The sequence below is a fragment of the Chlamydotis macqueenii genome, chromosome 15 (genome assembly GCF_036417535.1).
Source record: "Chlamydotis macqueenii isolate bChlMac1 chromosome 15, bChlMac1.mat, whole genome shotgun sequence".
In the NCBI taxonomy this organism is placed as follows: domain Eukaryota; kingdom Metazoa; phylum Chordata; class Aves; order Otidiformes; family Otididae; genus Chlamydotis; species Chlamydotis macqueenii.
This window is the reverse complement of record NC_141570.1, coordinates 5,006,806-5,031,912: the sequence shown is the minus strand read 5'-3', so window position 1 is coordinate 5,031,912 and position 25,107 is coordinate 5,006,806. Positions and strand designations below refer to the sequence as shown.

General features: G+C 41.5%; 1 protein-coding gene across 1 annotated transcript in view; it reads right to left on the bottom strand.

Annotated features, from left to right (window-relative positions):
- GNA12 (G protein subunit alpha 12) overlaps window positions 1–24,856 on the bottom strand; it is a 37,971-nt gene extending 13,115 nt beyond the window's left edge. Inside the window, exons 1-2 of the mRNA XM_086759335.1 lie at window positions 24,127–24,856; window positions 11,694–11,909 (exon numbers count right to left, since the gene is read on the bottom strand). Coding sequence (XP_086615461.1) covers window positions 11,694–11,909; window positions 24,127–24,447 — 537 coding nt within the window. The 5' untranslated portion in view covers window positions 24,448–24,856. The remainder of the gene's footprint in view (window positions 1–11,693; window positions 11,910–24,126) is intronic.
- Between the last annotated feature and the right edge of the window lie 251 nt (window positions 24,857–25,107).

Here is a 25,107-nt window from a genome sequence, read left to right as displayed (position 1 = left end):
GACTAGACGGATCAAAGTCTAAAATACGCAGAATTCAGAGATGCAGTTAAATGGGAAAGAGTTCCACCAGTAAACCACCATTTTTTCAGTTGAGATTTTACTGAGTTTTCCAAAGTAGAGTTAAGTGAATATCAAGGAAAGCAAGTCAAATTAAGAGGCTTTGGGGGGTGGGGTGGAGAGCAGACCTTCTAAGGACAAACACCAACAGTTTGTTCAGGAGTAAAGCCAAGTGAAGCACAAGTCTGCCACAGTCTGAACTGCAGGAATCTGTGTTGTATACAGAGGAGACATTTGAAAGGTGTCAATAAATTACTTCTCAGAGCAACATGTTTTCCACTTTCTCAAACAGAAAATCTTGCATGATGTTTCCAAGAAGTTTTCCTCCCCTCCTCCAAATACTAAGCCAATAATAGAGCAAAATAGGTTTACTCCACAGAGCTGCTTTAAGTATAGCTGCAAACTAATGAGAAGGTGGAGACTGTGCTGCCTTCTGCCTTTGTAACAGGAAAGCCTTCTCAGCTAGCACAAGTTCAGAAACAGGAGAAGGAGAGCTAACACTGAGCTAACCTTACTCTTCTCCTTTGAGCAGACAACGTAAGAGATCTGCTCCTTCCATTAGTGTTCAATTACCAGCTGGTCGGTTTGTGGCAGCATGGAACCTCCAGAGATTTTCTGGAACAGTATCGTGTTCAGATGTGTCCCTAAGTCATCTGACCTATGAAAACCTCCACTGTTGCACAGCTATCATTTCACATAAACTGAGAAGTCAAATACTGCGTTTCTTCTCTCCCTCTGCTCACCATCTCCTCCTCTACACTCAATACCTGTGAAAAAGAGCCTTGACTTTGAACAGTATGCAAATACTTCCAATACTCCAATAACTTGGAACGCAAACATTTTTAAAACTAAGCAACATCCTCGAGGTACAGCCATCTTAATTAAGCACCAAAGACTTATAAAGGAAAGGAATCATTGCCTGGATGCAGGATCAGTGAGATAAAGACATTGCCATCATTCCTTGGCGAGCACCAGGTTATGGTGACTTGAGATCACTTGCGATGCCAGCTGCTTGTTCCTTCACCAACGCCACAGCATATCACTACCTCAGCTGCCCTTACAGTCAGTCACAGGGTTGCACTCTGCCTCAGATGAGTTCCCAATTTACAGCAGAGCTTCCAAAAAGCAGTTGTGCCAACATAAGCAAGAGCACAGTGCAAAGCAGAACTCCCTAAACCACCATTTCCTATCGCCCACTGTGATTATCGCAGAACTGCCACACAAGTTAAGCTCTATCCTTGCACAACACGTTGAGTACAACACTCGATGTTTTAAGCCAAAGTAGGTCTGTCAGGGAGACAGCAGGAGCAAGAGAAGATAACAGAAGAAAAGTAGGTTAAAGAAAATTAGAATCTTTTCAAGAAGCCACTGCAAAAGGATCAAGATTTGGATAGCTAGCAAGAGTACAACATAGACAACAGAGCAAGATATCACTACCTAGCCTACCTGCATTTTCCTTTTCCAGGTCTGTCTTTTCAGGAACATAGGCTCATTAAACATAATTCACTGTCAGTGTGTCAAGTTAAGAACAACTTCAAATATATCTTTTAAGTATAAAAATCTAGGAGATATACCAGTAAGACTTCCTCATAAGAACATACCTAGTTTTTAATGTTTTGCTTACTTGTTGATCTGTGCTTATTACTTTTTCTTGCTCTTACACAGCTTACTGTAAACTAGGATATTCAGGAACGCTTGAAAGCATTCATTACCCATTTTCCTATTAAATTCAGTGGCCCCTTTTGAAGAAGCCAAGCCTTAACCTTTAACTATTTTTCCTCAAGGGAACATTTTAGATAATTTTGAAAGACACAGAGATCACCCTTGCTTGCCGTCCTGATTCTAGGCAGAGAGGATGAGGTCCAGAATCAACATGAAAAAAGCTGAATTACTACAGAGAACATACAAACGAAGTGCAAAAGGCTGACTTGTAAAACTAGAACTTTCTGAAGTGCATCATCAGCACAGCTCTTCTGAGCACAGCGTGAGCCACGTCAGGGAGATGGGCTTAACAAAACCATTCACCTTCTTTTGCAGTGCCTTTTTTTCCTGCCTGATTTCCTGAAACCAGCCATAGGGTCAGAAAACCGCTAATATAGCACACAGGAAGAAGCAGCAGCCCTCCCTTCTTTTACACGGCTACGCCAGTCCTCGTTGCCTCTTGAAGAGGCGCGTGTAGCTTTAAGACATCAAAAACTTCTAAAACCTGTATCATGGGAATACAAAAATAACAGTCTCCATTTCAGCTGTATCTTTGAGATTGAAGGGTTGAAATTAGTCTGACAAGTGGAGCCTTCCACTAGAAATAGTTTCCTTTGATTGTTTCTAGACTTCAGTGTAACACAAATATTAACGTATATGTCTCTGCATAATGTAGGTATTTTGCTGCAACCAGAATAAAAGTTGTCCTCGTGCTACCACACCTGTAACCTATGCATATGCTCATTGCTTCATAGATGAGTGCTCTCCTGTTTCCATCGAATTTCAGTAGGAACTCTTTATTAGACTCCCTTAGTCATATAAAGAGAGCACCTTTAAAAGTACTTAACTTGCTCAGATTTCTGGAATACATTCTCATTACTGGGAATCTCTACGGAAATACTGGTTGCCAATTTTGAAGTCTCTTGAATTACTGAGATCCATTAGAAATCTTCTGAATATGGAAATTAAACACCATAATCAAAAGCTAAAGGCTGCTCACTGGGTTGGATTTGTTTCTGCCCAGAACCTTCCTGCACACTAGGAAAGGATAAAGAGATTACTCCAGTGGTTTTTAGCTGCAGTTGGGTACTGGCTCAGACAGCCTGAACTGAAAGTTTCCTTCCTTGTTTCTCACAGCATGTGCCAGCATTTCTTGATGGGAATGCAAAGATTAATTACAGCTGTACTCGCTCTGAACAAATCCTTATATTCAATACAGTCCTGCAAGATTTAGAGTAGCACTAATTAGGGCTTAGAACAACAATTCTGCAAAAGACAGACATAGTGGGTATTTATTCTAATTATTTTATGCATAATAAAATTAAAGCTTCTTTCCAGAAGCAGGGTGGCATTTATTCTCAAGAGTTGGGAGCCAAAAGGACTTTTCCAGTCTAAGAACAGTAGATTTTGTGTTTCAGTGCTATTGCTGAAGGTAAGACATCAGATTATAGCTGCTACCACACACATATAGAGGGAGGCGAGGATGAGTGCAGTGTCTATGCTGTAAATCTTTTGGGATACCCAGATAGTTCTCTACTGGGCTCAAGCACTAAGAGGTAACGACACTTAGTAAAATACAAATGAGTAAAAATAAATCTTCTAACTACAAAAATGGCAATCATTAAGATGCAAATTCTCATAAAGCATTTTCAACATGGGAGCTGTATCTGTGAAGTTGTTTCTCTTGTTCACCTAACCACACCAGAAATACAGTCAAGATTTATCGGCATCCAAGGGCTAAAAGCAAGAACTCTTACAGGCAGCCTGCACAGTACCATAAAAATACATGGCTTTTTAATCTACCTCCAAGAACCTAAAAGTTAAAGTAGGACCACACAAAGTCTGAATTTCAACCTTTTGATATCCATAGACAGCAAGGCATTAATGAAGCGGTTTATTGCACTGCACATTTTACAGACTTTAGAGGCGATTTTGCCCAAACTTTTTCATCTTTAAATGGGGAGTAAAAAAAAAAAAAAAGGAAAAATTGAAAAATTGTAGAGTGCTGGGGATTCACTACACAGAGTACCAAAACAGCCAGTAGCACAGCTCTTCTTATTCAGCGTCTGTCTCAGTTCCCATATGGTACGCATATCAATTTCTTGTTATCCACTTATTTATTATGTATGATCTGCTCATTACTTTCCAACTTATCCTCCCAATTCCATGCAGGCTACATTTCATCCAGCTGTTGAATTTTGTCATAACCTAAGGCCAGAAGCAATTCATGGCAGGAATTCTTTTATTTTCCCACAGAGCATTCAGTACAGAGGGCTTTAATCCTTGGTCGCGACTTCAGGTAGGTATGTAACAAATTGTTATTCTCCAACACTTTTTCGTTTGCACTATTTTGAAAAGGTCATAATTCATGACCTTTTTAGTGCTTGTTCTTTCCCTCCAACAGCAGAAAGTATGTAAGAACAGCTAATAACCCTTCTTACCCATCACACAGCTTTCTATGGATGGTTCTGCTTGAGAGAATGGCTTCCGTCATTGAGAAAAGATATTGCACAAGCAGATTTTGCTAGAATTCAAAGTCATTTGCAGTGTAAAAATGATTTATGACCTTTGATTCTCTAAATGGTTTTGAATCCAGCCTACTTTAAATGCAAGTTCTCCTCACCTCTTGCTCAGGGGCCCTTAAAGCAAAACTGTGATGATCAAGTTGTGAAGGCATCCTCAACTCGGCCTCCTCCTCCAGCTCCAAATTCAGTCCTGAATTTGGATCTCGGTGACTGTCAAGACACACTAGTGCCAGTACAGCCAAACACCATGCTGCTCGAGGAGGAGTTCTGGTGGCAGCAGGCCTATTAACATATCTCACTTAAGCGTTTATTTTTAGAATACTGCAAATATAATAGGAAACTGAGTATTTAGCTCTTGTAGATGCAAACTGACAAACTATACAGTATTAGCCAATATCCACTCAATTTTGTGGAAAGGTTTCCAACTGCATTTTGCTTTATGTTACCTCTCAATTTTTAATAAAACTCAAACTATAATTCACTAACGCTCACCTCCTTTAACAAAATGCCACTTTTGTTTGAGAGTTCTTACTTGAGACTTTGATCTGAAAAATATTTTCCTATTTGGTCTCAGAGACAGGATTAGAAGCCAGGACTCCAACTGCTAATCCTTCCTACTACAGACCAGCCACAATGCTTTGCAGTATTACACTTAAACAAGCAATTAACTCCTTTTGCTGTACAAAGATGAGTCAAACTCCATAACTTGACCATAAACTTTTGAGGTGTTGGAATTAGAGGACAGAACTAAGAATTTAAATCTGGACCTCTGGCACTTAATTGCCATGATGCCGGCATAAAACCTTGCTTAGATGTTTAACTGAAGAGAAACATTTCCCTAACTCACCCTGCTACATGAGTCCAGAGCAGGGTATTATTCAAGCTGCATAAAGTCTGCAAGTTAACAATCTTAAGTTAATGTGACACCTTGTGTCAGATTAAGCCACTGTTTCAAAATTCTAACATAACAAAATTAAAATTATAACAGACTACCACTGTTATTTTTATAACTACAAGCAAGTGGCAAATTTAAGGGAAGGCTTAGGTCATACAGCACTATCATTCCTTAAGCGTAACAGCTAAATTCAAATATTTACCTATTTAGGTAAATAGGCCTATCTACCATCCACAGCTTCACAGTTAGCTTTAAAAAAAAATTCATTCATATAACACTGTTAGATACAAGATGTACTTGACTTTCAGCACTAACACTGTGTAATTACAGCATATCAAGGCTCAGCAACAGCAAACATGAGTTTCTAGTTTGTAGCCCTACTGTCAATTCATTGTTTTTTAAAAAAAAATTCTGAGTCAGAGTGGTATGTCCCATCCAGATCTAGAAAAGAAAAAAAAAACCACATAGCTTCCCCAGCAATAATTTCTGCAAACTAGGAATACTCAAGCAATGCTCAAAAGTAACTTGGCAAAGAGTTGCCACCTAGTCCCCATCATGGGCATTAAATGGTAACAAGAGTTCCCATGCTGGCACTTTGAACAGTGTGGCTATTTCCTTTGTACATCTCACCAGCACTGGTCAAGCCCCCATGGATTTCAGTGATGAAATATGGAAGTTTCACAGCTCTGGAAAAAAAAAAAAAAATTAAAATATCACCCTTACAGAATAAGCAACATTCAGAGTCTCTTGTGTAAGCTCAAACAGTAGTTTGCAAAAAGAGGAGCTCATGTTGAGTTACGGCCAACGGTATAAGCTGGATTGGATTTGACATACGGTATTTCCTCAAGAGGAAGCGCATCAGCAAGTGCATCATGTCAATACCAGGCGCAAGTACTTCAGTGTGGTGGCATACATGGTGAAAGAAGAGTAAAATACTCAGAGCAGAGTTAACCTTCAAAGCATGTTTCTGCCCTTGCATCTTAAAGACAAATGATCAGTTGGAAACTTTTTACTACAGGATTCAAGAAATCTCTATTGAAGTGCACTGGACAATGCTGACAAAATAGAGCCCACTCCTGTAGATTTTATTTAACATGCCACTGCAAAAGTCACTTCCTCCTCATGTCAAGCCAGTACTCTGCTGCCCAGTTACTCAACTCACTTGGCTTGTGACCTCCACGTGCTCCAGCAGCCGATACATAGCCTAACTCCTGAACATCTTACATTACTGCCATACCTAGTATTTCTGTAACAAAATAAAGGTATTTAAGCAACAGTTTGTCCACTCTGAGTCAAGAATTAGTGCAAATGACTAGTGCCTCACCTCCATACTGCCAAAACCGCACAGCTGGCGCCCTACGAGGCTTTGAAGACATCAGCTCCTTGCACAAGGAGGATGCAGCAACAAAGCTATACTAGTGCACTGAGCAGGCTGTTCACTATGAAACATTTTGAGCACCCTATCTGTTCTGGCAGGCATAATTTAACCACTTTGATTTATTTCAAGTGTCTGCTTAGAGAAAAAAAAACACCCACATAGTTAACTCATAGGGGAGTGACTCGCGTCCTATTACAAATATCCCTAAAACTCTAAACCTCAAAACACCCAGAGAATGGTGAATCGATACAAAAGAAGGGGTCTTGAAAATATTTTCCAGAGTGTTCCCACATCCAATGCTTCAGAGGCTCTTAGTATTTGAAGTATTACTGGAAGTGTTCCATACAATTCCCTGTGCACAGATCTAAAAATAGCTATGGACACAGTAGTAAGTTTTTGTCTACATTTGCAAGCCCCTTACTTCCCTCTCAGGAACCACTACGTCCCATTAATGCTGACTGAGCCATTAAAACATTAGAAATTCTTTCAACAGTGAAGTGAACATCAATAATAATAATAATAATACATCAATAATAACAATTATATTTAAATTGATACTCTAGTGATGCATAATGAATATATTCTGTATATCAAGAACAACTGCATTAAAACAGGTGCCTTTTGCAGCCTCCTTGGATGGCCATGCTCTTTTCTGTATGAAGAAGGGTGGATATCTGCAAGCACAAGTCAGAAGCTAGTCTGGCTGCATGTGTGAATAACTCAGTACAGTTGCCCTAACTGCAAACAGGCTTTGGAGTTCAGAGTAAATAGCCCCATCAGCCCTGAAGAGACGAGAACATGACTTGTACCACAGCAGCAGTTCAGGAGCTCTGGAAATACGTAGTTTCAGGCTAGAAAGACCTGGTATTTTGAAGAGGAGCAGTAAGAATAATTCAAGTAAAGATACCGCTATGACTAAGAGTAGTTAGGATGGAGATTTAAAAACATTGTGTACATTAAAAAAAAAAAAGTGATAAAACAATGCTAATTTTGCTTTAAGAATTAAGCCAGATGATGGCCCTTGCAGATCTGCTTGTTGTTAGCGTGAGCTCTGTAACAGTGCTAGTGCACAATATATCTGTTCTGACCGTGACAGAAGTATCGTTTTCTTGCCTGACAAGCCCTATTTGTCCCATCTGTACCCACAATGACATGAAGCATGCCCAGTTGCAAAAAGTCAAAAAAGTAGCTAACCTCACTTCAGATTTTGTTTGTTGTGGACACATTAAACCAAAAGCGAATGGCTTCTCGCATTCTCCCAGTAGAGACCTAGGAGGAAGGGGAAAAAACCCAAAAACCCACAACACCAAAACAGAAACCATCTGACCAAAGCAATTCCTACCTTGGCATCAGCGCCCACAGTTTATGACATAAAAGGAAAAGGAAACATCATTTATGAGTGCAAATGGTTGCAGACATATGCACCTGAACTCCCAAATATACCCCAATACTTGTTATTAGGCTTGAACTGAAGAAGCTTCCACCCTTTCAGCTAAATCATAATTTAACCCCAAGGCCCTTTCCCCAGGAAGCCATTCAAAATAGAATTTGTCTCCACCTGCTGACAAGGAAGAATTAACAGCCAGTTGCCCAAAACAACCACAGGCAACCTCAAAAGAACAAATGTTACAGGACATTGAGACACACGATAAATGTATTCCTTTCTAGCACACAGACAGAAAATGAGGTAGGATAATGAGGACAAGGGAGAAGAGAGAAGAAACACATACTGATTACAAAGGAATTCCTATTCTAGCAGTTAAAAAACGAGGACAGAGACATGACAATGTAACCAAACATACAATGATGCTTTTGTCCCCAAAGTACTTGGCTTGCGTACAAGGAACAGAGGATCTTGGGTCCGCGGGGACAGGCTGGGGCGGGGGAAGAGCGAGAGGCCGATGTTTGTGAAAAGAAAGTTAAATTGGTTAGTCAGCTTTAAGAAAGACGGTGAAGCAAAAAAAAAAAAAAAAAAAAAAAAAAAAAAAAAAAAAAGCAAAAAAGCAGCCTGCTATTGTAGAATCCACCCACTCACTTCTGAAATGCTCCGAGACCAGACAGGGATTTACAGCCAGCGCTTCTAGGCGCTGAATATGAAGCAGAAAACACTCAAATGCCCAGAGGCAGCTCCTTTGGTCCCAGAGAAGCAGCTTTCAGATTGTATGAGGCTATGATCAGAGCCATTTTCTTTCAACAAGTTTTCCACTGCTGAGTCAGTCAGTCCGCCCCGCATTACAGACCATAGGAAGACACTTGTACACTGCAGTTTCAGCTCCAGTTAACCAACCAACATGTTTTTATTTTTAAACAAAGTCCTACAACTTCCTGGATAAATATAGAGAATTCAAAAGCAGACCAGTATAATCCTATGCCTTAGAAGCCAAAACAAGACCGACAATAAAAAAGAACTGGTGTTCAGTTGGCAGTAAGACCAGGGTGAAGAAAATGGAAGTGCTAAACAAGGTCATCATTTCAAACACTGTCCAGAAACATTCAGAAAGATCATACTAATGTAAAGCTTCAAGTTTTGGTGATGATTTAAAACTATTATAAAGATAATAAATTCAGTTAAAACTAAGCATATGCTATTTAATAGCTCACTTATACTAAACAAGAAAGGGAGTGCTGAAGCAGAGGTTTTCTTTAGCTTTAGTTAAAATCAGTCCAGAACAGATTTATTTTCTCAGAGTCCACTATATCTGGCTTTATTTATTTACATGAGCCTATATCCAGCAAGGGTTTAAATTAAATGAAAGTACAGGTTTATATACATCATATGCAAGTATAAATAAGGCACCTCCTTAAACCACCTGCTTTCTTTAAGAAGGTATGCAGTTTTAATTTAATTTATTTATTTATTTAAAAGAAATTGTACTACTGCTAGTTCCCATGTACTCATGGAATCAGACTTCTGCTGAACCTAAAAGTGAGACACTGGAATTGTTCAGGTTATTAAGGTCTTAATTTGTTTAGTGATGAATCCAGAAGTAGCATTTGTATCCTTGAGAACAGTCGCATTTTAAAAAAATGCAGTACGTACTTTTTATTTACAATTTAGGTACTTCACAATCTCCTAGTGATGCAGCCCGCACAGTTAATTAATAGCACCCAGGATTTCAAGCTGTTAGTGTCACAGATGCAAGCACTGGGACTGAGTTACACAGTATTTCTGTAGCATGTCCTACCGTTGCACTACTGACAAGTGAACAGTTCTGGTGCCTGCAGAAGTTCCAGGTGCCCCAGTAACATCAAAGAGGTTATATGGACACCATCCAGAAAGATGCATCATAGAACTATACCATGACGTTGAAGATGACAGTACATTAAATGATCATTTGCATTCCCGTATGTTTAGTTTTTGTGGGGCTTTTTTATTTTTTTGGCATTTCCTGTTTAATCCTGCTCTCAAAGCCAGAGAATGCAGAGGTAGGCCTACTAGTCTTGGAATGCTATTTATTCAACAAACTGGACTTCTTTTTTCCAGTTTGATGCAATTTTATTGCTAACCAGCACAGGAATGAACCTCCCTCATGATCCCTATCTGAATCTCCCCCTAAAAATAAAATCCATGCTTGATCATAGCATTTCCCAGAAAACAAAAACAAACTCTTAACAGGCTGCTGATGTAATTATTGCTTGTTATACCAAATTCTCTTAGTAGTTGTCTCGTGTTGAATTCAAGTTCCCTATGGCATGAACTATCTTTCTATTCCACGTTTGAACAGTGCTTAGAACAGCAAAGTCTCAGCCTGTGCCTACAGACGCTACAAACTACGGAACAATTAATCTATCTTCTCCCTCCTCTGCACATTCTCCCCCTCATCCCCAGCGCTGTAACACAGAAATTGTTACATTTATAGCCTAAGGAAATGAGGTTTATACAATCACCCTGTGAAAGTTTTACCTAGTCATTTTATTTATCCTTTAGCCATTTATCAGTCCAAATACTTCAGAGACAGATTTTAAAAATACGCAGTAAGGCTCAAACAGGCATCTTATTAGTGAAGACAGATGAGTACTTACGGGATGCAACATGAATTTAGCTACAGACTTAGACACTACAGAACCCATGCAGAGGAGCAGCATGAGGAAACAAACCACGAGAATTTAACTGCTGAATTTCACTAGTTTTTCTATAGCTATATTGAGTTCCTTCGTAAGAATCTAAGGCAGACTTTACAAAGCCAGGTTTTTAACCTCTATTTAAACATTGACAGCACATCCAAGCATGAAGAATTTCACCTTTATCTATCTTTTTTTTTTTTTTTAAAGATAAGCCAAATGAAATTTGGGGACAGGACATCCAAACGAAAGAATTCTGCCTGCAGATTAAAGCATAATTAATATGCTAAAAACATGAAGATACATTAGAACAATTAGGATATCATCCCATATGTTCTTTCAAGAACTAGTAACAGTGGTACTGAATTGCATGGATCAGTACCTTGTTTCACTGAATAGAGAAGAAAAAGAGAGAAAAAAGCATCATCATCTTGCACATGGGAAGAAAAAGGACCGGATTATGAACAGCTGTCAGAAATATATTCCATACCAGAAATGCAGCTCTTTTGGCACAAGCGCATGAAAATCTAATAAGAAGAAAGCAAGGAAGATAGCACATTTTTTAAGCTGTCATCTTTCAGTTGCTTGTCCAAATTTCACTTGCAGATGTCAGGATGAAAAGAAACAGTCAAAGAGCAGCAGCCGGAATGGGTGTTGCATTCACTTCAAAAGATCTGCATGCAGGAATAGTTTGCCAGTATCAATATAGTGCAAGCTGGCAGGACTGGAAAGTTACAAATTAAGTGTGCCTTCATCAGTGACCTACTATGAACAGACCTACTGAGCTGCTAACATATTTTTAGTTCAACCAATTCCTGCCTTTTTTGGTTCCTCTAGGTCTTCCAGTTTATCCAGTCATATGCACTTTTCCACTCCCTCTTACTGCCATGTAGTTTTTCAAGTTTGGCTCCAATTACCACTTGTTTCTGCTGCTTAAGTGCTCAGATTTACAACATTACTACAAACAGCTCATATGACGGCTAAATCTTGCACGTAGCAAGCAATCTTTCAACTGAAGAGAGATGTATACAGCAGGGAACCTTTTTCCTCCCACCACGAAGATGGACATACTCACCAGCTGATACTCGCTCCGACGGCTGAAGGCTTCCTTGATTCCCGAATCCCTCCACAGCGCGCCCAGTGCAGGTACGTACAGCTGGAAGGTGGCAGGCTCTACGGGCATTCCAGCTTTGTTTTCAAAAGCCATCAAAAACATTCCATGCTTCTCGTTCTCGGTGTACTGCCAAGGGATCCCCAGTTTGTCCCGTGCATCAACCAGAACCCTGCAGCCCTAAAGAATGATTCAGATAATAAAGTCAGTGATAAAAACATTAAAAGTATAAAAGAAAGAAGACTCAGAGGTACTTTAAGTATTTTTTTTTTATACTATTCTGGTGAGGCTGAACTCAGGAGAGAATCATCAACATTGTTTATTGCAACATCTCTAACAGAAATAAGATCGAAAGAGCTTGCTTTTCCAGCTTCCTCCAGGTGGAAAAAAATACTAGCAGCAACAGCTAGTGGCAACAAGCAATACTACCAACAGATAATACAAGTAAACATGAAATGCATATGAAAAGTGTATGGAAACTAATGTAAAATCCTCGTAGCTGTTGTTTTAAAAGTAACACCATGCCTGAAACTGTATTCTTCCATCTTTTTCTTTGCATTTGGGTTTTAGACACCAAAAAGGACATACTAGCTTTCTCAAGCATTAGGACACCAGAAGAACATTAAAAAAATACTGTTGAAAGAACATACTGTATATTCTGTGAAGCAAACAATATTGAGCATCCAAAATTGAGGAAATAGTCACTTCCAGTGCTGCATGCATCCACCAACTAAACATTTAGGCTGAAAAGATAGCAATACCAAACTAGCAAGATCCAAAAAAGCATGTTGCTGTAAAGCATGATTTTGACACTATCTACTGGGATGCTACATAACACAGCTATCCCACTTTACAGACTTCTTGAAGATTTGCTGTAAATGAGCATCTTCTGTTGAGACACTTTCACCCAAATGGTGACATCCAGTAGGAAAGCGCAGCAACAAGAGAACTGGAGACACTGCATTGATTTCAAGCTATTTGGCTCAGTAAAGCAGGTAAAGTTTTCTGTCAGCATCAGCTTACTTTTTGAGTTTGCCACACATTTGCTAAGAAGTCATGACAGGTAAGCGTGGGCAGTCTAATTCTGGGAAAAAATCTGGGAATAAAGTGATCTAGTTCTCAAATTTAACTTGGGATTACTGAAACTGTTTAATTCACATTTTGGATTTTTAATAGAAACTTAATTTCATATGGCAACAAGTCAAACACATGAGATTAAGTAACTTTGAAACTTCTTGAATCTAACTACACCTATACTAAATAGCTCCAGATGGCCAACACTTATTTCTCAACAGCAAGCATCATTTTAATAACGCATAGATCTGTTAGTGGTGGCTTAGCATCTCAAGTACCATCTAAATCACAAGCAAAACCTGTGGGTTATATTGAACTACTTTTCTCAATGCATTGATCTTTCGGTTTTACAGTTTATGAAAATAAATAAAATTAAAAAACACAATTGAAGGTCTGTTTCCAGAAATACTCACATGAACCCCACATTATTGGGCTGATCTTTTTTTTTGCACACTTTAAGCTCTCAAGACTGCACATACGCTTTCCTAACACTTGAACCTTTCACCTTTCCTATCCTTTAACAGCACCACACAAAAACAGTGCCTTTCCCAATGGAAATTAAGATTGGAGATGGAAGTGAGAAGCAACTTGCAATGAGTGTCACAGAACAGGAACTCAAAGCCAAGCCTCGTGGTTGTCACTACACAACAGTGTTCCTGAAGCACAGTTTCCCCCAAATGTAAATATGTATGATTCTCCAGTGATTGTTACTTTCTTTTTATAAAGTAGAGAATTTATTTCCACAATACGATTGTGTAAAATTGAATAGATTTACAAACTGCTGCTTTAAATTCCAGGCGTAACTATTTAGTAACTCTGTCATACAGACCAAAGCCACCTCTCATTCCTAGCTACAGAGTTTATCCCTCTATGAACAGAAGCCTCTAAATCTGCTTTATTTGAATGGTGTCAACAAGTGTAAGCATGAAGAAAAAAAACAAAACAAACACTTAGAAAGTTCTCTCTCTAAATTGCAGACACCTGCACTACGTCTCTCGACCTCAGACACTTTGCAAACCCCTCACTTGCACAGAATGCCATCCGGGGTGCAATCCAAAGCCAGTGTCAACCCCCTGCTACCCACAGTTGAGAACTTTGAGATTTTTCCAAAGCATCACTGTAACCAAGAGTGGCGGGGCATGGCTATTTCTAGGTATTTAATGCTAGTTATTTATTGTTTCTGTTTTATTTCTAGGTATTTAATGTTTCTGTTTCTGTTCAGTGAGAAGCGGTGCTTATGGCCAGAAACAGTTAATCAGCACTGTGTCAGCTGGCCATCACCCTCTCCCCAGCTCTCAGACCTCCCAGCCCACACAGCCAGCTCTGACCTTTCACCTGCTTCGGCTCCAGCTCTCCGCAGCCATCTCGCCCAGCTCAGCTCCAGCTTTTCTATCTTACAGCTTTCCGACTGATTTAACCCTTACCCATCTCACAGCTACCGCATCGGCAAGACCGCGCAATTCCTGTTCCATAAAGCAGCAGTGGGACCTCGCTCTGGGCGCGTTTCTCCACACCCTCGCTCTGCCTTTTCCCGCTCCCACTGGAGGATCTCCAGAGGCTGTTAAGGAAAGTTTCATCATTTGTTTGGAGAAAACCATGGAAGAGAGTTTCAATTTAGAGCGCAGAGACTGCTGAGTCCCAGAATAGTCACTTATCTGCTGGCTGCTGCTCCTTGGAAATTCTCCCCTCGGAAATGCAGGTTTAAACCTCCCCAGGGCAAGAGAGGGAACTCAACTCGGCCCTCACAGCGCCTGTGCGAGTGCGTGAACCACCACAAGGTCACCCACCCATGGGGAGCGCAGAGCACCACCACCTTCCTCTGACTGACTGAGAGAGCAAATGGCCACACCAAATCACACACTGAGCCTGACCTGGGACAGAGTGGCAGATTCGGATGCAGAGACATCAGCACTGACAAAACATATACAGACACAGATAGCAGGCCGATTTTAAACACTGCGTGAAGAACAAAAATAGGAAATGCGTTAGCAGAATGCTGTCCTATGCATATCCACAGGAACAGCACCACTAAAAATTAGAATTTGTAGAGCACACCAGCTTTGAGATATACACCTAAACCAAGCAAAATAGCCAATGTTTCTTCCCTCAAACTCTTAGCGGTTAAAAGTATTTGTGACTCAGCAAGATCCCCAGTAAAGTGAGTCTAAACTTAACATTTCTCCATCTCCACAAAACAGTTCTATAAATGCTACAAGCAGATGCCAAAGATGAAGAGAAACAGAGAAATTCCCAAATTTAGATCCCATGTATTGTTATTCTTGTATTTCAGGGTTACTGGTAACACTGGTTTTTTGCAGCTGCGACAAGTATTTGATAATCCTTGTCCATTAATCTGCAGTTACAAGTTCCCTCCTTCTGGAAACACATTCAAAACACTTTCCATACCTCTTTCCTCCAAAAAGACCATCATGGGAGATAGCCAGAGAGTCACTTTCATCTATAGGTAAAACTGCTTAAAAGTTTATACACACTGTTGATGCCCAGAGGTAAAGATTTCATTTAGAACACTAAATTTAATCAAAATTCCTAGAATTTCCATTTATTATAGAATGAACAGAATAGTTGAATATATTTAATAATAAAGTATACTTATTAAAACTGAATTTTCAGACACCATTGGTACAAATAAGAAGAAAAAACACAAAAAAAAGTGTTATAGCATGTAAACACTCCCTCTCCAGTTTTAACAACGGAGGTAACAGCAGACTATTTTCATTGCAGTGCTCACTTCACAGTAAACCTTACCAACACTGCTACGACCATTTTTCTGGTTTTCTACTACTACAGAAAAATATCAATTCAGTCTTTCATTCAGAAGATGGAATACTGTCAATTACCACTTTGTTTTCAAATTTGGAATACACAAATAAAAAGTGGCAACAACTTTTGATATGAAACAAACTTCCGAATAGTTCAACTGATCTAAAGCTTTTGTGTGGCAATCAAAGCAGGACACAGAATAAGCACAAGTGGAAAGAATTAAAATTCACAGATAAGGATAGCGTCAGGCATCAGAAAATGGCAAAACAGCAGCATCCTGGAAGCACCAGTTAGAGAGGAAAAGTAGGAAGTTCTCTGTTCCATTCCTTCCCTAATAATTTTTAACATGTTCACGTCACTATATAAATCCCTGGCATAGACAAAATCTGAATGGAGATAAGGCAGAATAAGAAAAGGATAGAATAAGAAAACAAGAGCTTAACACACGATCTAACTCATGAAGTACAGTATCTTACACAGAAGCAAACATGAAAGATATCTAGAAAGCTACAGCTTCAAAAAAGATAACTAAGGTATGACATATCAGAAACCTACAGAAATTACAAACCACTTGCAGAAAGGGAGAAGAAGATTATTCTTTCCCCACCCCTTGTTACATGAGTGGTGCAGCAACACAGCTATCAAACAGAAGGGTTTTTCCTTTACACCCCCCATTGAGACAAGCTCATTTACATAGGATGTTGGCCAAAAGTATAAACAGACTCAGAAAACAATCACAACAAATTGGTGGAAGAAAGGTCCAAAGAGGACTATTCGATTACATTCCAGATGCAACTCCTGGCTCAAGAAGTTTCCAAAACCGAAGTCTTGTCAGCAACTGTAAGAGTATACCAAAGTGTAGCATTGCTTTGTTCTTCTACCTGGTTTTGGGTTGGTTTTTAGGGTTTTTTTTGGGTTTTTTTTTTGTTTTTTTTTTTTTATGTCAGGCAAAGTACAAGATCCTTGGCCTGACAGAGCACAGCTGTTTGGCACTAAGCAGAATGTTTGCTACTCACCAGCAGTAGGAAGGTTTTACGAGCATTTGCACAAACGCTCATTACTAGGACTGACTCAAATATATTTTTTTCTCCTTTACTTTTGAAAGCATTCTAGCCTTAAAATACAAGACAACCTGGAATATTTTTTCAAAATAATAACTAATTAAATGATTTTGTGGGAAATACTAGAAAGGTTATCACCAGCTAATGTCACTTGAAGCCTGTGATGCCTGCCAATACATGAAAAGAAGTGTTGCAGGGTTTAAAGAGCAGCTTGACTTAAGAATGTCTTGCATCAGTAGTTACATTAGTATATAAAACACAACATTCATGTTTTAAATTAGTCACATACTCCAGTACTTGAAGGATTAGTTATCCTTAAAATCTTACACTTTTTGCTAGACAGACGAACGCAGGGGCTGAGCAAACGCACCACAGTTATGCGCGGAACAGAATGGAAACAATAGGTTGGGGGGGGCACTTGCTCATAAGCAAGGGCAGGTTCTCCCATGCACAGACCAACAGCCAAGTCATCAAAAGATTTAATTATTCTACTCAAGTGTCTACAGAGAACTTGCAAAACTACTTAGAGTTTGTATACAAATAGAAAAGTCTCCTATTTTCTCAAAATAATTTTAAGGAACTACTACAGGCTAGAAGATCACAGACAACAGAGTAACTGTTACGCATGAAATACCGCGGCAGCTACTTTTCAAGGTTTTACCATTAATAAACTGCTCAACCTCACACCAAAGCCTGAGATCTCCAACGTCCATAGCACCTATGGAAACTGTTGGTGTGAGTAAAGCGCTGATCACTGCTGAATACTTGATCAGGGGACTCCAAGTGACAGCTAAAAGGCAATACTGTCTTCTCCTGTGGCTGTAAACCAACATGGACATTGCAGGCAACAGGGAGATTCAAACGTGTTTCCTCCTGTGAGAAGGAACTGGCAGAGTCTGGGGACCACAATTCACAGAGACCAATATAAATCAGAACTAACGCCAAAAGGAGTGCTCCCACCTCAGCAAGATATTTCTCATACATCCTTTGTGCCAGTGGAGCAGTACGAAGCGATGCAGCTGTACAACAGAGGCCCAGCTGGACCAGCGAGTCCAACTGTACTGAAAAACTGCAACAGCTTCACGATCACTGGTGCCACGACAAGAGACAAAAAGCTGAATCACACAGCCATAGATGGGACTGGACTTAGCGGCAACGCTCACTGGCACGTAAAGAGAGATGATAAAATGTAACCTATGTGTATTTTTAGAAAGCACCTTTTAACCTTCCAATAAAGATATTTTCAAATACCATTTTTAAAAATAAAGTTGTCAGTGTTTGCAAATATAGCCGTGTGTGCCTTTTTTTAAACTGCTGTCTGGAACACTACGAAGATGATGATCTACTACTAACGAAGTAATAGTAAGACAATCAGATTTTTACAGCATGCTATCATAAAAGCATTAACAGTGTTTTTATTTGATCTATGCCCTTGGAATGTTATAACCAAACAGTAGCCAAGAACCAACATCACTAGGGATAAGGGTTCATATTACAGAGCAGTCAGGCTAGCAACCAGGGACCATCAAAAAGGGCATCATCCCTGGTAGGGTAGTTCCACCCGCTCCTGCCTGATAGATTTGCCATTCATCTGAACCCACAAGCCAATCCAGTGAGCAAACATCACCAAAACTTAGTTATTTTATATAAGAAGTGGCCTCCATTGCCTATGAGAGTTTGCTGTTAGGCGAGACAGACACAAGGGCAGGGTGGGAGCAGCACCAGTTAGGCCAGTTAGACAATGAAAAGGCTCAACAGCTATGCCTGTATTTCCACCATTCACATATTCCTGTACTACCCAGGTGAGCGCAGGGTAAACAGTAAAGATGACCTACCTTCCAGCCCAACACACAAATAAAAATGAGAACAAAGGGAAAGTGTCATTTACTTAGTCCACAAGAACACAAACACTAAGAAACATTTGGATTAGCCACTGAATCTCTGAATTGGGAGCAGCAGTGATGTCTGCTTGTCTGGAAACTCTGAAAAGAGTCCTTGTCTTTGACTGAATCCAGCAAAAATGACGACAAACGCAGCAGAAGAAAAACACTCTCACTGCAATCTTTACTTGCAAGCAGATACAAAGTAGAGAGATGACTGACCTCAGAGGTGACCACTGGTGCAGGAGCTTAAAAAAAGTTCCAAGTTAATGTTTGCAGAATTACACTACCACGTTTCTCCTTCTCCCGAGACCACCACACTAAGATCTAGTTCATAATTAGCCCACACTTTCAATAGAGCGGAAGCAGCATCTGCAGTTCCAAAAGTATTCCCATCAGATTTTCAAGACCCTGTCATGTTGCCCTCAAATATCCTGCCACAGTACCCATGAGATGTGCTCAGACAGAGGGGAAGGGTAGAGAGGGAGGAGCCTTCAACACTAGGATAAGACCAGTTGCTCACCCCTACGAAGGTAAAAAAAAAACAAAACCAAAGACAAAAAACAACCCCACGCAAGTGAAGGAAACTCATTTGGAAACTCTACAGCCTCTGACTCCTTCTAGCTTTTTCTCTTGTATTTGTATTGAACTTACTTTTTCAAACAATGTACTAGTTTTCCTTTGCTCTAGAGTTTTCTTGTAAACATTGTTAGTAGCACAATTTGCTGATTATTTTGCCGACACTGTTCCCATGTTAATTATAAAAATACATAATTTTTTAAATTCAACCAACTGAATACAATGTAAGCTCCCAAATTTAGCCACTCAAGTGACTAAACTTTTGTCTGGAAAACATCAAAGCGTGTGTCTGCAGTCTCCAGGGACTAACTCATTCTGCAATACTAATGACTCCATCACAAGAGCATTGTAAGCTCTGTTTTGGAACAATAATGAATATTTATCATTTATTATTGACCACTACTCCTCTTCCACTGTCCACCATGACGAAGACAGACTGCTCTCTCCTAGCCCGACCAAGAGATATCCCAAGTGCAAAGAGACCACCAGAGCTAATGGAATTTACACTTAAGACACAGAAAATACATCAACTGGAATTTAGTAAGAGTTTCATTGATTAAATGAACCTAGAACGGGAAGACCAACAAGACTCATAAGGATTTTTTTTTCTTTTCCACATAATTTTGTAAATATTTTTTCATGTTAAAATAAACACTAAACAGTAAAAGCACAAGATACAACTACCTTATAGCCAGAGACCATAAACACAACATCAGCCCATTCAAGACATACAGAGTACCTGCAACAACGAAGCAGCAGCAGTCTAGGTTTAGTATTGGCTGCAGAACTCAAAAATTCTTCTTAAAATGGACTTCAGCACAGGCTACTCATTTTGCCTGCTTTACTGTCACTCATACTCAAGCTGTCGAGGAGAAACGCTCTCGGGTATGCCCACATGTACTGCAACTGCGCTCAAAAGTCAAAGACACAACCTCAGGGAGTTTTCATGTCCAAAATCTTTGGTTGTTTTTTCCCACCCAGAGCCCACAAATGAAGTTACACATCATTTCCTGAGTAGTCCTTTCCTCCGCAATTCCAGGCTTTTCAATTCCTTAGTCAATCATCACAACTCAGGCCACAGACAACAAGAAAACGCCCACAGATGTACTGAAACCTTGAGCTGGCCTTCCCATTTTCAACATGGAAGCTAACATTACCAAAATCTCAACAGATTATATTTCAGACTTTTAAAAGCTGAATTCTTTCCTCTCTTCAGATTGAGATCTCCCAAACAAGCTGGTGCAAGTACCACTCTGGTGTTTGTAGATTACTTTAACTATTTTTTTGTGCAGCTCAACCAGGTTTTTTCAAGCAGCACAATGTTCTCATACTTGAAACAAACAAACAAACAAACAAAAATTTAGACATGGAACATGAGAGCTGTGATTCATGAACTGTTATCAAAGGAACCAACAAGAGTAGCAAGGCCAACCCATGTTTTGGAAGGTGTCAAAAGATTACTCCTTCAGCTGCCATTGGAAGGCATCAAAACGCTCATGCAACACCACCAGCCATTTCTTAGATTTGAAACTAAAGGTCCACAAAAGTTTTCCAAGTGCCTCTATATATCCAAGAGCTGCCTTATAATTCATGCCGCAGCAGCGAGCCCTGTCCTATCCACTTTCCTTTTCCAGGTGGGCGTGCTAAAGCCATGAAGCCTGTGTACTCATACCAGAACATTAACACTGCTGCTTTTCACTTCAATCATCAAAAAGTTCCAAAAAGTTACTTTGAAACTTAGCCTCGATTAACAAGCAAAACCCTAGTTAACCGATGACTATTTACCTTAAACCAAAGCAAAACCAATGTATTTGAAGACCGTCCCACAAATGCCAGAAAAAGCGAGCAAGGCCCTGAACCATCACCTGTACTAAATGGAAAAGTAAATTCTGTGTCACCGATTTATTTCGTTTCAGTATTCTAACTAGGGTTTCCCAAAGTGGGAGATGAGAAACAGAAAGAACAGGGCAAGGAAAGAACTCAGCATTAAGATATCAGAAAAGCAAGAAGCTGAAAACTCAAAATAAAGTGGAAGCTGACACTAATGTCAATTCATACTTCGCACCATGACTTTCGAAGAGGTTTTAGGTTCTGTTCTCTGAATCAGTTCCTTCATTCTCCGTAAGCTGTACAGACTGCCCAAATACTACTGCAATAAGCACTTTAGAATTACCAAGCACTACTGAGAGAGTAGTAATCCTCCTCCTTCAGAGAGAAGTTTAGTCATGGTTGGAAAATGAAAATTGACCATTTAATCCCAGAGATTTACACTGCATTTCTAACTCAGATCTCAGTGTTGTAGAAGCTTAACAGAACCATTGTTTGGCCATGCTGAGCACTGTGTGGAAAAAGGGGCCAAGGTTGCTGCAGCTGTACTTCACAGCGTCAAACAGATTTACATGCTATTCAACAGGATCATTTTCATTTCACATTGTCCACGTATCGTATTATAAAAATTCATCTTGTATCCTTTCTTGTAAGTTAGATACACGGTGATCTCCACTCCATTTACTCTTAATGAACGATCATTCTAGTCTGAACTTCCTGAAAAAACTGAAGAGAACCTGTAGTCTAAACACTTTGTTATACAAACAATGGCAATCAGGTTCACTTGACAATTTACATCAAAGAAGCAAAATAAGTTTACTTGAAACACTTTATGGTTTTCTACAGAACAGCATTTAATTCAAGAAAGTATTACACAATTACCCTAAAATAAATGCACTGACAACATCACTCTTTTTTGAAAGCCCTGTAATTCTATCTTGGTATTTGATTTCTCCTTGATGATTACTGCAGAATATCAAGTCACCATCAGGTTTCTTTCAGATGAGCAAAAAGCAAACAGAACATCTACTGCCTTCTCCCCACACTCCACTCAGACCTCCTTCCCACCAGAAAACTCATGTAGTTCCCTTTGTTTGCTCTTCCTCCTTCTGCGTACTCTTTCTATAGCGACCATTCCCAAGCCAATCCCCCAAACCTATGGGTGAAGAGGACACTGTATTCTTCTTACATGGAAGAGTCATCTCTGTCATCCAGAGAAATAAGAGAAGGAAGAGTGTGACAGATGCTGTCCGTGTACCTAGAAGGGTAGCCTAACTTTACACTCCCAAATCACGAACTGCAAGGCCAAAAGGCTGTCTGTTGAACCACACTAACTCACTTCCAAATTTTAATTTGATGATTAGGAGGCTTAAAAAGGTGTTCAGCTGACAACAGTCCAAGAAGTGTCGTTAACTGCCAGTCTTGAAATCAGAACACCTGACTGCTACCTTGAGGACCTGGATTCTACTCTAACTTCTGCAAATTTGCCCAAAGCCACCCAGCAGACAAGTGCTTCAAGTGCATAACTCAGCTTCCCCTGCTACAAGATGGAGACACTTTCCTTTCCAAAGCACACTAAGTTCTACTGCTGAAAGCTCTGCATATATAAAATATTACAAGATTTTACCATAATTAGTATTGCTTAGACAACTTTTCCGTTTTCACAAATTGCTTCCTTAAAAGCCTTTGCTACTACTTTAAACAAGTAGAGTAATAAATAAATCAGTGGCAGTACCAAAATAAGCATTAAGACCTCTACAATAAAGCTCCTTATTTCTAGGTGTATAGATAAAAACTCATAATACTCTTTTTGCTGCATAACTTCAATGAAAGAAAAGCTTCTGGGCTTCAGCTTTCCTGCAGTTAACGGGCTCCTGCAATACACATACATACTCCTGAAAACGGACTAAAAAAAAAAGGAAAAGAAAGTTAGTCAACAATTTTCCTGTTCACTAACAGAAGCAAAAGCCCTTCACAGAGTAGTGGCATTCTTAAAAACAAGAGTAATTGTGTGTGTGCACTTAAGTGCATAATAAGCTTCTATTCCAAACAAATCTGAAAATTCAGAAGTAACTCTTGTTATTGCTAATTTGCACAGTTCCCTTTCCTTGAATTTTCTGCAAAATCTCACAGAGCCTCAAAAATCAATGCCACATAAGAATGGAGACAGTCCTACAGAAAAACACAGGCAGGGAAGTAGCAGTTCTTTTAGAGAGAGATTACAGGGATGAAAAGATACACATTCTTAAGTGAGCTTTTTATGCATCTTCAGGGATTTTCTGAAATATAATCACTTCTATCTGTGCAGGGCATCCAAGGTCATTTCCCAGAAAGAGACAGCATTTGTCATGGCTGGTTTTCCTTAATTGTCTGTAGATCAAAGACGCTACCTGCAGACTATCAGTAGCCTTTATATTCTCCAGTCACTACAGAAACAAATTACCAGCACTATAAAGCCTGCACATGCATTGAAGAAAACCTTTTTTTTTTTTGTGAAGGTACCAAACCAAAGTTATTTCCATTTCAGAGCTATGCTCGATAACATCCCACACTAGCCAGCTCTAAGGGCCTACACTCCCTTGTTTCGGAAGATGTACCAAGTAACAACCACTTGCAGCCACAACACTTATACAGGGACCCATTCCCATTTCTCTTCCTATCTCGAGGTACTGAGACTCAGGGCACTTTACAGAGGTGCAGAAATTCCTCCTCATTTCTTCAAATCTTAAAGCTTCTCCAATTCTGACTTAGAGGATGCTCTCATAATGTTTTTTCCAGAGCACAGGCCACACCTATATCCTCTTTCCTCTGCGTTTCCACAAAGCTTTTTCTCAATCTCCTTTGCAGGGAAGTTTCCTTTAAGCATTTTTTTTTTTTTTATCTGGGCCTTCTGACGGACGACGCTGGCAGCCCATCCAGCCCCTCCCGCAGCCGCACAATGGGTACACGCCTTCCGAAACACCTGCACCGCAGACCACCCCCTCCTTCCCCGAGCTGCTGCGGCGGGGCAGCCCGGGGGGAGCAGCAGCAGCCACCGCCCCGGCCGAGCTCGCTCCCCTCCGACAGCACGGCCCAAAACTCCCCAAACTCCCCGAACTGCGGCACGGTGCCCGCGCCGGCCTCCATCCCCAACCGCTCCGGGCGAAGGCGGCCGGATCCGCCGCTGCCCGCCCCGGGCCCCCTCCCGCCCCTCACCTTGAGGATGTTCTCGTAGATGGTGGCCCGGAACTCCAGTAGCGCCTTCTGGTCGAATTCCCGGCCGTGGATGATCCGCATCTGCTTGAGGAAGGTGGACTTGCCGCTCTCGCCGGCGCCCAGCAGCAGGATCTTCACCAGCCGGCGCACGGCCCGCCTCTCCCGGGCCAGCATCGCGTCGATCTCCCGGCTCCGCCGCCGCGCCTCCCGCTCCGCATCCCGGCTCCGCTCCTTGCCCTCCCGCCGAGCCTGTTCCCCAGCTCGGCCCGTGGCCTCGGCCGGCAGCAGGCAGCGGCTCAGGGTGCGCACCACGCCGGACATGGCGGCTGCGGGACGGCAGGAGCTCTCACAACGCCGCCGAGACCCCAGCCAGCTCCGCCAGCATCGGGCGGAGGCCAGCGAGACGCTGGGACCCGGGAGGAGGAGCAGCCGCCGCCGCAGCCGGGGGCTAAAGGCCGGAACCGCCCATTCCCCTTCGCCCGGCTCGGCTGGGCGACGTCGCGGAGGGAGGGGAGGCGGGGTGCGGCCCGCGGAGGGAGGCCGGCCGGCCGGCCGGGGGGAGGGGAGGCAGCGGGGTGCGGCCCGCAGGCCCTGCCCGAAGAGGGGGCACCGCCGCCCCGCTCCCCTCCGAGCGGCGGGAAGATGCCCCCGAGCCCCTCGGCCTGGGTTCAGCCAGCGGCCGCCCCCAGTCCCGCTGAAGCGCGGGGGGGGATGGCGGAGCCCCCAGCCCCTGCAGTCAGGGAGCGCCGCCGCCTGCGGAGGGAGGTGCCCGCTCGGCCCTCCCGCCCCGCTGAGGCTGCGTCTCATTGGGCTGTGGGAGCGTCAGTCAACGCGTCCCGCTTCCAATTGGAGAAGCCGACCTGTGGGGCGGGCGACAGGGCTCAAGGCAAAGCAGGGCGTGCAGCGCCGGGAGGGACGGCGCGCGGGCGGGGACGGAGGCGGGGCTGCCCCCGCGGGTAGGCGGGGCAAGCACCAATCAGA